This window comes from Castanea sativa, chromosome 9 (assembly GCF_040712315.1).
Source record: "Castanea sativa cultivar Marrone di Chiusa Pesio chromosome 9, ASM4071231v1".
Taxonomy (NCBI): domain Eukaryota; kingdom Viridiplantae; phylum Streptophyta; class Magnoliopsida; order Fagales; family Fagaceae; genus Castanea; species Castanea sativa.
The window spans coordinates 19658774-19671415 of record NC_134021.1 but is presented as its reverse complement, the minus strand read 5'-3'; the positions used below and the strand labels follow the sequence as shown (position 1 = coordinate 19671415).

The window sequence follows — 12642 nt, the reverse complement described above, 5'->3', positions numbered from 1 at the left end:
TACGACAAAAAAAAATTATTATTTTCCGCTAAAGTGGCAATAAACTAATATTTAGAATTTGCTACCACGTGTCCTTTTTTTAAGAAAATAAAATATTTTGAATTTGTTTATTTTTGTCAAATATGAAAATTTATTTTCTTCATTTTCTTACCTTTGCTTTCTTGAGAACCAAATGGGATTCAAAACCCAGAATTCTAAACTAAATTTCCTTTCTTTTCCCCACGTTTTCCAAGCAACCAAATAAGAAAAAGAAAAAGATCCTCGGAGCCCAGAGAATTCAATTCAAAATCCCCATTCCCACATTAAAAATATTCTTCCTTTTATCGGCTGAATACGAAAATAAAATTCCAAATAAGGTACACAGTCAACCCCAAATTGCTTGCTATTAGCATGAGCACAAGGTTCGATTCGAAGAGTTGCAACTTCAAATCGCAATCACTCTGTAACGTTCCTGACTAAGTCCCCTAAAAATGGCCGGCATCCATTTGATTTTTTTTTTGCTGCCAACAGCTTTACCATTTCATTTTGGTCAAAAGGATTCCGATCTGCTTTGGGTTAGATAGAGAGAAAGAGACAAAAGTGGGGGAAATGGAGAGAGAGGGAGTGGGTTTTGATATTTTATTTTGGGGAAGAAATGAAGAGATTGACGTGATAAGGCTTAGGGAACATGATTTATTTTTGTTTTTTTTAATTATAATAGGAATTTTTTACAGTATGAAATTTTTGAGGAAGGAACTAAACAAACAAAGCGGCAATGCAAATCTAATGAGTGGTACAGTACTAAACCATTTTTTGGTTTGAATTTTTTTGAGCATTGAATTTGGGGATTTTAAGTCCTGTTTGGTTTTGCAGAAAACAAAGAAAAGAAAATGAAACAAAGAAAAAAACTGAATTTTAGTCCATAATAAACTAATTTCAAATATATTATTTTATCTTTTAAAACTAAAGACATGTGGCAGCATATGTGGCTACTGAAGTGGCATAAAAATAGATATTTTGATAATACCGCTAGCCACGTTAGCTTTTTCATTCCACCACTTAACGGCATGAATTATTTTGACACAATACCAAAAGGTTAAGGATTAATCTGACACATTTGAAATGTTAGGAACTATTTTAACATATAGACCAAACGTTAGAGACTAAAAATGTAATTTACCTTTAAAACAAAAAGGTTAAGTATAAGTGCAATCACTCTATAAATAAAGTTGGTATATTGGTAATCTTTTGATCGTTAGTTCGTTACCAAATATTTGGTACCATTCAAAAAGAATTGATCAAGATTTTTTTTAAACGTGAACTTCATCTATTACTGTCTCATCAAATATAGAATGAAAAAAGAGAAGAAAAGAAACAATAGCATGCGTGCACGTTCGCGTGTGCCCACACACACACACACACACACATATATATATATATATATGAATTTTGTTAATGCGTGACAGTTTTTTCAATATTTGAGAAATTTTTTTCAAAAATAATTAATTATTGTGTGCTCTTAAGACATATATTAATCGGACCCTATATATATAAAAGATCAAGAAACCAACCTAGAATTAAAATAAAAGAGAAATTTGTCTTGAAGACTCTTAATCTCTTATCATATCTTAGTTTGCCTTTAATTTTCTACTGATAAAGAAAAGCTTTTTTTTTTTTTTACTTAAGAATTTTAGCTACGTAAAAAAATACACACAAAAACCATAATTAAAACAAAAAAACAATTTTCTACTGATAAAAGATTTTTCTTTTTTTTTTTGCTTTCTGTAATCATCATTCATCATACGAAAATTTTTTAGGAAATCTTCAACTATAGTAAAATTTCGTTTGCCACACAGAAAATGGCATAATTTTTTTGCTGAATATAGTTGTTCAAGCTTTGCATGTTTAGAAAAAGAAATCAGTTTTCCTTTTGTAGGCAACTGCCCCTTGTGTGAGTGATATTCTCAGGGAGGAAGCTAGTTTGCCTTCTGTTTTGTAGCTCTGTGTTTCTCTTTCAATAAAGTCTTTCATTTCATATATATATATATATATATATATTTATAAAAGTCACTTAGTAAGGAGGGGGTGTATATCTATTAAGGGTAGAGAACACATAAATGGTAATGAGTTTTAATATTCACATTTTATCTAGTTAGTGGGTGATATAACAGTTTCTCATTTTAAAAAAAAATTCAATTAAAAAAATAATAAAAGTAAACCAACCCCATTTTATAATAGGGTCTGGTAATAGTATGCCCTAAGGTCACATAATAATTAATTATTTTTTAAAATATTTTTTTCGAGAATTGAAAAAATTATTAATACCTTTTCAATTCTCGAAAAAATATTTTCAAAAATGATTAATTATTGTGTGTCCTAAGGGCATACATTAACAAAATCTTTTATAATATTGAGATTTAGATTTGAAGTTGCATGTTTAATTGCTTTGTCATTGTCAAGATGGCGATTGCACGGGGTTTTGGACCTTTTGGTCTTTGTAGGGTAACTCACCCACCCTGGGAGAATCTAATGGACGGCTTGAGACTTGAGGGTAGTGTTCTTGTTGTTTTAAGCAAACCACACACGCAGTGACGCACTTTTTTCATTTGAAATTTATTAGATTAACTGCTTATTATTAACCAAAGAGAAATGTTTGATCCACATACTTTAACAACATTTTAAAAACAAATTCATTCTAGGCGAGTAAAAAAATGATATTACTCTACCACGTAGAATTTGTTATAAAAATATTGTGAAAGTATTGTGAATTAACATTACTATTAACCAAAACTAGACAAGATATTGAATATCAAATAAAAGTTAAAACCCTTTTGATTCAAAACTGATCTTAAAAAGATGAGTGTATTTATATATTAAGAGTGAATGAGTTTTTGATGTTTGCCAAATATCTTTATTATGTGGGAAATTTTCACAATTTTTTTTTTGAGCAGAAAATTTTCACAATTAATCATGGAGATTAGAAAGAGAGAGACAGGTGGGAAAAGGAGGCAAGAGACAGGCATGGCCAAGTGAGCATGTTGATGTTGGGGCGGTTGGAATTTGGAGGCAGGGTCACATGGAACAAAAATTGAGATTAAGTTAAAACAATTGATGCACAAGCGATCATTTGTATTTGATAGGAAAAAGACGGAATAGGTAGTACCAAACGTTGGAGCTTATATGTAACAAAACAACGGTGTCAATCTAAATTAACAGAGAAAAGTGGAAGAGGCTCACAGCATAGGCCAAAACCATTTCTTAGAACTCCTGTGAAGAAGAATCATGAATGCGTGTAATCCCAATCTCATTACGCCAAACTCCCAGATCCAGATCCAGATCCGCTCCACTTTCTCTCTCTCTCTCTCTCTCTCTCTCTCTCTCTCATATATATATATAAGTTATAACACATGAATTTGCAGACCCTTTTACATATGTTTGATTGATTGATTTGAGTGACACCTGATTGGTTGGATTTTTTGTTTGTAACTACATGATTCCAATCATTTTTGCAATTATTCATCAATGCATTTTCATGTATCTAAAAAAATCATTACGAGGACTCTTCACTCTTATCTTCTCTCCCAAATTTTTCTTTTGCATATTGATATGATGATTTTTTCGCCCCTTCTTCTCAAAAAGTGTCAACTTGTTTTTCAGAATTTCAGGTCACCAAAAAAATACTTCTACTCAATGAATAAGTCTGATGTCACACATTTTGGCACAACAAATGCCACAACTCGCCACATGGTGAGTTGTGGTTGGAGGAGGGGTGTTCCCACATGGACTCACTATCACCCCTCTACTAACCACAACTCGCCATATGAAAAATTGTGATATTTATTGTGTCAAAATGTGTGGCACTAAACTTACTCCTGTTCAATGGACCGGATACATTCTAAACTAGTGCCCACTTGTTACTGTCACTTTCATGCTAGCATTGTCCCCTGGGCGTTAAATATCCAAATCAAATGGATTAGTATTTTTTTTTTTTAATTGATACTTTTAACAAGGAGAATGAAGATTTAAACTTTGGGCATTCCTATTGAAAATAACTAGATGGCCAATTGAGCCACAAGGCTTTTGGTGATCATTTATTTTATTCAATGACTAACATGTAACTACCAGTAAAATTTTATAAATAGTGATTCAAAACATAACAAGAATCATTTGATAGAATATACAGATATTAACTATTTTAAAATTTTAAAAGTTATTCATTATATATGATCTTATAATTTTTTAAAAACCCACAATTTTTTTTTATAGCTAGAATACTCTAAAAATGAACTCTTTTTTGGGATCCCCTGGCAATCCAACTACGTACAATGGAAGTATATATGAGGTATTTTTTTAGTTGCCAAAAATACATGAGTGTTTAAAATAAAAATATTTATTTTTAATAGGGAAAAAAGGGTTCAAAATTGAGGATAAGATGAAAGGTAAATGGATAAATTTTTTTATTTTTAACACATGTATTTTTGGCAACTAAAAAAACACCTCATCTATTAAATTTTTACTAATTACTACAATTAAAATGAACACCTTGAAGATTTGGAGGCACTGGTCCTATAGGCTCATTTAATCTTTACCAAACATGCATCTTACATTTCTTATAGGAAGCTATTCAATTGGAAAATCTACTGAAAAATTGAATCCTAATTTGATTATTTAGCCCGATGAAATCAATTAATTACATCACATGTATAAAAAGTAATGTAGCTTTACTTAGAATGGTGTTTTCCTGATAGTTATAATAGCTGAGAGGGATTTGAACCCTAAACGTCTCCATTGAAAAAACAAAAGTGTCAGTTAGTTGAATTACAAGGTTCTTAGCACTTAGAAATTAAAATAGTGCTTGATGTAATATACCTAAAAGAATATGAAATTTTAATTGATAAATCTAATTAGTATAAATGGTTGAACAATTATGATACATGACATGTTGAATTGTGATTTTAATCATATAAGAGAATTATGAAACAATTTCAAATAATGTAATAAAAAGATTGTGGATCTATATAAAAAAAAAAAAAAAAAACTAACATTTTTGTATAATAAGTTCAAAACCCCCCTATTGAAATTGAAACTATTAACTGTATCCTATAAAAGAGGGAATAGGTGTATTTTTGGGCTAAATAAGTGAGCGAGTGGCCCAATAGAATAGAATAAAGTTAATTAGTGAAAGGGCCTAATCCAGTCTAGTTAGTGAAGCTGAAGAAGTGTTCCACACGCTTGCATTGCAACCTGATCCTTCGAGGGCTTGAGCTTGTGCATAGCTTTTAGTTGCCGCCTGCTGCTTCTTAGTTCTTTCTTTTTCTTTGTTGTTGCAGATTGCAATCGCCCACATACTGGACTGGTATTATTCTATCTTCTCATTCCTCAAGCTCTCGCCAAATTTCTTGTTCTCAATCTCATTTCTGTTGCTACTTTAATTAAACTATTATTATTATTATTATTATTATTATTATTGTGGTAGACTTTTGTTGCTTCTTTCGCTTTTGATAAAATCAATATTCAAAAGACCCAATTCAACATTTAAATTTCACATATTTTTCTTTTCTTTATCTGTGATTGTTTTGTTCCTCGGTGCCAAAACTTGACACAAAAATTCAGTATAGCAGTTGCTTGTACCATGTTTTCCTGTTCCATTACTGTATGTCTTTTGCGCTTATGCCTCAAGTTACTTATGAGTGAAGCTCTGCTCTGGCAGACCGAAATGATGTAGTACTAGGAAAAGGAAGAGAATGATGCTAAGCGTGGCAGTGGCATTGGCATGGCAGAAGAAGAGAGTAGGAGGAATGAGAATGCCATCAACAGCAGCAAGGGCTGTTCATGCCTTAAAGGATGAAAACTGCCCAATTCTGATATCTCCATCTCTTGTCTCATTAGACCTCCCTGATATTTGGGCTTCTAATCCCACCCCACATGACTTTCCTTCCGCTCATAAATGCTGTAAGTACTTTCTTTTACCCATCAATTTGGTTGCTCTGATTTCAGCACTGTGGTATAGCATCAAAGTTGATTGTCATGTATCAGATTCAATGTAAATGACTTTTGGCAGTCTGGTCTTATGAACTGCCCTGGAAACAAATTTATTCTTTTGAATTTTGATTGAAAAAGTTACTTTTTGTTTTGTAGAAATTATCATATTCAATGTTGGTAAAAGCGTCAAGTGCACTTAAGCGCATAGGCCTCTTGGAGCCTAGACACAAAGTGCAAGCGTGCACCTGATTGAAGTAAATCACATATATTTCAAATATAATATCTATTAACCTATAATAGAAATATATGTAACATTTAATTAAAAAATATTAATACTCAAAATTTGTATATTTTACCTATTAGGTAAGAACAATTGTATAATGTTTGTAAGTTCAAATTTTACTTAAGTTATTTCTGTAAGTGCACAATTGCACCTGGCCCCAAGAACAGTTACGGGCTCAGGCCCAATGAGCCTACAGACCCCGATTTGAGACCGTTAAACCATCTCATAGCCACAGGTCCCAAGCTGGAGGGGAAAACTTTACACATTAGAGTCTCGTTGTGAGAGTGCACTGCCATCCTCTGGTTGAAGTGACTCACGTGCTCCACCAGATCAGTCCGGCCATTATAGATGGTAAAGGTGGGCTGGGTGAACCTCCTGGGAAGCCTCCCCCTCTCAATCCTCCGTGAAAACGGAGATTTGGAGAGTTGGTGTAACGCCCTACTCATAGCGTCGTTGCCTAAGCCCCTAGAAGGAAGATTCTTGCGTCTGCGAGCTGGCCGGTCGTCCTCCTCACCGGAGGACACTGAGCTGGCAGGTGAGCACGATCTCGAACTGTAGCCAGCTCGCCTATCCTCTTCCGAGGAAGGATTAGGTGAGGATGATGAAGGCCTACGTTTGGCGCGGCGTAGCTTTCTCTTTAAACGGTTGATCTCCTTCTGCATGGCTTTAGAACCGTCCTCCTGGGGGACGCTACCCCCACCATGAGTATGGCTGGCGCCTGGGTACTCTGTATGGACACTCCCCTCACGATCCCTTCGATGTTCAAGACGCTCGAAATGGTCCTCCGGTTGTGATCCCTGTGACTCTGCATGGTAAGAGCCTAAGCCTGCCATAATATCCCTACCTCTTCTAGACTAAATTTCTCACAGACGGCGCCAATTGTAAGTGCACAATTGCACCTGGCCCCAAGAACAGTTACGGGCTCAGGCCCAATGAGCCTTAAACAATGTGAATTTGTAGAGTGTAGGCTTGAAACCCAGGTTAGAAGGGTCTGAGGATTAAATGACAAACCAAAGCTTGCAAACACTTGAAAACAACAAGGAATACTGTGAATCCACCTACTCGGACGTAAGCCGAGAGCTGTTCTTATATTATCTCTTTCTCTTTTTTCTTTTTCTTTTTGATTACAAAAAAAGGAAGCCTCTCTTTCCTGTTCCAGGTTGCTCCTTAAATACTATTCTTTTTGATACTTTGTACACGTGTTGCCCCAACTCCCCCTTAATCCAGATATTTCTTTTCTCAGTGCCTTTGAATAGTAACCAGAAGTTTCCCTTCCACTGTTCAGGCGTCACTTCCCCATTAATGCGGCCAGGGTGGTAGGTGCAGGGTCTTTAATGTGGAGGTGGCAGCCTTTATCTTTGATATTTCTCTAACATCGGTGCTTCTAGAACATTCGAGGGTTCACCCCCTTTAACCATTGGTCTTGACCGTGTCACTCCCTAACCTTTACCATGAAGTCCCGGGTTCTCCGGTGTCCGTCCGAAGGGAAATTCATCCTCGGCTGGACCCTCGGATCCTCGACATACGGGCCGACCCGTGGTACTAACAAGTTCTGAACCCAAGAGCATGTCGGCCTTCCTTAGCATGGCCCAAAGGCCCACATCCCCATCAGGGCCTTTTTACTCCCCACAATTTCAATTCTTAAAACTTTTATATAGTTGATTGAAAACAATTATCAATGTACAATATCAAAATAATCAAGTTGTAGAAGGTTTAAACATAACATGTTATATAATTCTCGTGTTTTATAAAAATACATAATTATGATGGTTATGATCGAATTGTGTATATGGTTCAATCAACATCTAAAAATTAGAGACCAAAGGGCACAAGAATAGTAAATTATTTTTGTTCGTATCTTTTGACATGTAAACAAATAAATGTTTGCATAATACACCTTAAGAATAGTGTTTGTATAGTAAATCATTGGTCCATGTCATTTCTTCATGACCAAGCAATTAATTTTGATGATTCATATATTTTTTAGCAATAAGATAAAAAAGTGCACCTAGGCATGCTTTGTGCTTCTTCAAAAAGCACCAAAAAAGTGTGCCTAAAGTGCACTTCATCAAAGGAGCCTTTTTTTTTGGCCAGGTGAAGCTCTCAAACCTTGGGGCTTCAAGCTTTGAGCTTTAAGCACTCTTATAACAACACTAGTTGTATTTGATATAACTCTATCACTTCACAGAATCTCAATGTTGAGCTTTGATGCAAATTTGTGACAAGATTCACACAGAATGTTGCCAATGAATGAGTTCTAGTTCAAATGGTATCTGTCTCCCAAAAAAATAGTCAGCAGGTGAACTCACTGCTTGTGTAACTTACCAATCAAAGGAGAAAATATAATTTTTTTTTTTTTAATATTAGGAAGTGCCTATTGAGTTTCTTCATTTGGACAACAGCATTGAGGAAAATTTTAACTGTTGATAATTTGCGGAGGCGGCAAGTGGTTGTTGTGGATTGGTGTTGTATGTGTAAGTAGAATGGGAAGGTAGTGATCACTTACTCCTACATTGCCTTGTAGCTCGAGAGTTATGAAATATGATGTATTCATTATATGGGGATCATTAGGTCATGCCACGTGGTGTATTGGAGTTCTAGCTAGTTGTTCAGGCAAGTTCAACAAACACTGGGCTATGGTGATTTGGAGTATGATCCCTCATTGTCTAATGTGGGGTATTTGGAGGGAAAGAAATGCACGTACTTTTGAAGAGAATGAAAGATCAATTCACGATTTGAAGCTTTCTTCTTTTAAACTCTTTTTGAGCGGGCATATGCTTCAAGTGTTTCTACCTTTAATATTTTGCATGATTTACTTGATTTTTTTTTTACCTTCATTGCTAGTTAGTTTAGACTTTTTTGCTAATACTATAGCACGCTACCTGTGTGCCTTGTTTATTTGATCTTCACATCTATTTTTTAATGAAGTTCTTTACTTCTCAAAAAAAGGAATGAACGCTATTCATTTTGGTCATTGTCATCAGCGACTGATTCAATGTCTCTTTTTCTAGTTCTACATTGACATCCTTCTCCTTTTCTTTTCTTTTTTTAGGTCTCTCTCTCTCTCTCTCTCTCTCTCTCTTTGCTAGTTGGTTATGTAGTAAGTCCCTATAATTCTATGTGACTAGGCAGCATTGGGTTTTAGGGGTTAATAGGGTAAAGAAAAGGACTTTATTTGGAGTTGCAAAAAGGATATTTCCTGTCTAATCATGCTATAGATGTAGCAGTAACTACATGTTTGGTGCTGGCTATCTTTGAGCTTGTACTTGAGTTCATTGATTTTATTCACAAAGTGGTTTACTTGTATCATATTTTCATAGAAACCTGCTGGATTCAATTTAAGGTTGATTGAATCTGGGGTTCTAATAATCCTTTTTCTTGCCTATTATATCTTCTTCACCGAATGACCTTATCGAGCCAAAATAAATAAATCTGTTGTCTGATTCCCCATTCTATTGGTATGGGATATTATTCACATCCTGTTTAACATTTTCAGTTAGTCCTAGGTTCTGGACTGCTACTGAGCTTGGTTTGATTTCTAAATTTGATCATTTGGATTTCCTCTTTCTTTTTTTCTTTTTCTTTTTTGTGCAATCTTTATTCTGAGGGTTCTTGTTATCTTTCTTCTTTGTATGCTATCTGTGGTTTGATACATGACATTCACTACAGCCAATGAGCAGAATGCTGCAATAATTGATGGAAAGTCAATGGCAGAGGAAATTATGTCAAGAATAGCTTTTGAGGTCAAGAGGATGAAGGAATCCATTGGAAAGGTTCCTGGATTGGCTGTCATTATGGTGGGCCAAAGAAGGGACTCACAAACTTATGTCCGCAACAAGATAAAAGCTTGTGGAGAAGCTGGAATCATGTCAACGATGACTGAACTGCCTGACGATTGTAAAGAAGATGAAGTTCTTAATGCTTTGTCAAGATTCAACGAGGATCCATCAGTTCATGGTATTCTTGTGCAACTTCCTCTTCCACAAGTAATTTCTTAAACTGTGTCATAACTTCTTAACCTTGACCTTTAGCTGATCTGAATGTTAACAATGTGAATATCTCAAATTTTTAGAAGATTGTCCATTCCTAGCTTCCCTGTTTATGGGATTTGTAGACCTAATGGTGAAGTCTAAGCATTTTATGAGCATGTTTTAGAATGCTTTGGCTAGAATTTTGCGTTTTCCTTCTCATCTGAGTCTACCATAGAATCTGCCCTATTGTGAACCCGAATTGGCAGTGATTTTGGACTAGTGATATCATATGGTTGCAATTTTAAAAGATCTCCTTTATCCCTTGAAAATGTAGTAAATGATCATCAAGACCCAATATTTGTGGATTTTATGCTAAAAAATTCTAATCTTTGATGGGGCCTGATCAGATTTGAAATCATATACAATGTCTGGATACTTGATGGGTATCGTTAGCTCTTAGCTGTACATTATTAGCAATTATGTATTTGAGGTCTATATACATGATTTCAGAACTTGCTGGTGTTGTATGGATAACTTACAACAATATGTCTGGGACAGCATTTGGATGAGGCAAAAATTTTGGATGTGTTGAGCCTAGAAAAAGATGTGGATGGCTTTCATCCACTAAATATGGGAAATCTTGCCCTGAGAGGAAGGGAGCCTTTGTTCATTCCATGCACTCCAAAAGGTTGCATTGAGTTATTGATTAGGTCTGGTGTGGAAATCATGGGGAAGAGAGCTGTGGTGATTGGAAGAAGTAACACAGTTGGATTGCCTACATCCTTGCTATTGCAGGTGACAACCATTTTTTGACAATTTACTGCATACAGTGGTTCTCCTCCTAGATTTTAAGTAGTTTTCAATTTGTTTCGCAGAGGCATCATGCAACTGTCAGCATCATACATGCATTTACCAAGAATCCAGAACAGATCACCTGTGAAGCTGACATTGTGATTACAGCTGCAGGAGTGCCTAACCTGGTTCGTGGCAATTGGCTAAAGCCTGGTGCAATTGTTATAGATGTGGGGACAAATCCAATTGAGGTAACTATCAGACTTCTCATTTATTTTGCCTATTTTTGGTCACTTCTGTCTTATCATTGCCAGACTAGTGGTATTTTGTGTAAAATGGATATGAAGTCTACTTTAATTGAGTAAAACCACAGGCCTACGTGGCAACCAATAGATCACAAAAAGGGGGGGGGGGGGGGAGTAGAAAAATTAAAACAACACAGCCAAGAATTTGGGACCGAGGCTTTGTTGTTGATGTTGTTTTATTTCTTTTTCCATCGGTTGCCATGTAGGCCTGTGGTTTTACACTTTTACTCAACTAGAGTAGCTTTCTCCATCTCTTTAAGCCCATCCTTAGTAAAGGTGCCATTTGATCACGGGTTTGTTGGTAATGATTATGCCATCCTAATCTTATTATAGGGGTGCGTTTGCCATAAGTTTAAACAATATTTTTCAGATTTAAAGATAGGATTATCAATTGGGCAGGACCCTAGCTGTGAGCACGGTTACCGTCTCAGAGGAGATGTTTTCTATGAAGAAGCAGTGAGGGTAGCATCCTTAATTACCCCTGTGCCTGGAGGAGTTGGACCCATGACAATTGCCATGCTCCTGTCTAACACTCTCGACTCTGCCAAACGTGCATATGATTTTACTTGACCTGTAATGTATTAAACACTACTAAAATTTTATATTTGCAGGACATTTGTCTTAATATTTGTAGTCCTGTTTTTTTTCCTGCTGAATTGCTATGTTTGTAGTCTTTAACTTTTTTTATTGTAACTTATTGATGTTTAACCACGGGGAATTTTGGTGAAAATTGATCACAACTGTCCACTAGATTCAACAAACGTGAGAAATTTATAGGTCTTCACCATCTTAATATAAAGCGTTCGCGTTAGCATGTTCAGTAGCCAAAAAAATGCCGTTGTTAAAGTTGTTGCATCTCCAGGGGTTCATTCTAAAACTATCGGATCTTTTTTTTTTTTTTTTTGGTAGCTGAAAGGATTGTGACTTTGGGAGGAAAAGTGTTGTTTTGAGGGTCTAACTTAACAAAGCAATGAAAATCAGTGCAAAAAAAAAAAAAAAAAATGCCACAGCAGCCAACGAGTAGCAGTGTATTCAGGGAAAGTGGTATCATGTGCAACAGCTACATACATCCTCCTTACGTAGAAGTAGACCCACATGGCGTGGTATCTAAGAGGTATGTTGTATTTAACAGCAACGCAGGATACCACCTCATCTTCAGGACATGGCAATCAACAAGTATTAATGTCTTCAAATATCTGTATGAGAGGCACTAACGGGATTAAGAGCCATTTCTCAGGCATTAATTTACGAGTCTTTCGGATGAATATTGCAAAAAATAAGGAAAGAGAGTACTGTTAAACGTTATTTGGAAAAATGAGGAAAGAGAGTG

At 35.5% G+C, this 12642-nt stretch overlaps 1 protein-coding gene across 2 annotated transcripts; it reads left to right on the top strand.

Annotated features, from left to right (window-relative positions):
• Positions 1 to 5168: 5168 nt before the first annotated feature.
• LOC142609413 (bifunctional protein FolD 1, mitochondrial) lies at positions 5169 to 12023 on the top strand. 2 transcript variants are annotated; one of them, XM_075780997.1, is made up of 6 exons: positions 5169 to 5335; positions 5690 to 5931; positions 9914 to 10230; positions 10774 to 11010; positions 11091 to 11258; positions 11683 to 11819. In XM_075780997.1, the coding sequence occupies exons 2-6, from the start codon at positions 5724 to 5726 to the stop codon at positions 11686 to 11688; spliced, it is 936 nt and encodes a 311-aa protein (XP_075637112.1). In that variant the 5' UTR covers positions 5169 to 5335; positions 5690 to 5723; the 3' UTR covers positions 11689 to 11819. The 2 variants fall into 2 exon arrangements, with proteins under 2 accessions (XP_075637112.1, XP_075637111.1); XM_075780996.1 differs by having other exon boundaries at positions 5171 to 5335; positions 11712 to 12023.
• The last annotated feature ends 619 nt before the right edge of the window (positions 12024 to 12642 follow it).

Excerpts from the sequence above, each read along its gene's own strand:
- LOC142609413 (XM_075780996.1), top strand. The coding sequence starts at position 5,724 with ATGATGCTAAGCGTGGCAGTGGCATTGGCATGGCAGAAGAAGAGAGTA. Across the intron at positions 5,932-9,913 it reads TCCTTCCGCTCATAAATGCT|CCAATGAGCAGAATGCTGCA; the intron begins GTAAGTACTTTC and ends CATTCACTACAG. Across the intron at positions 11,011-11,090 it reads CTACATCCTTGCTATTGCAG|AGGCATCATGCAACTGTCAG; the intron begins GTGACAACCATT and ends TTTGTTTCGCAG.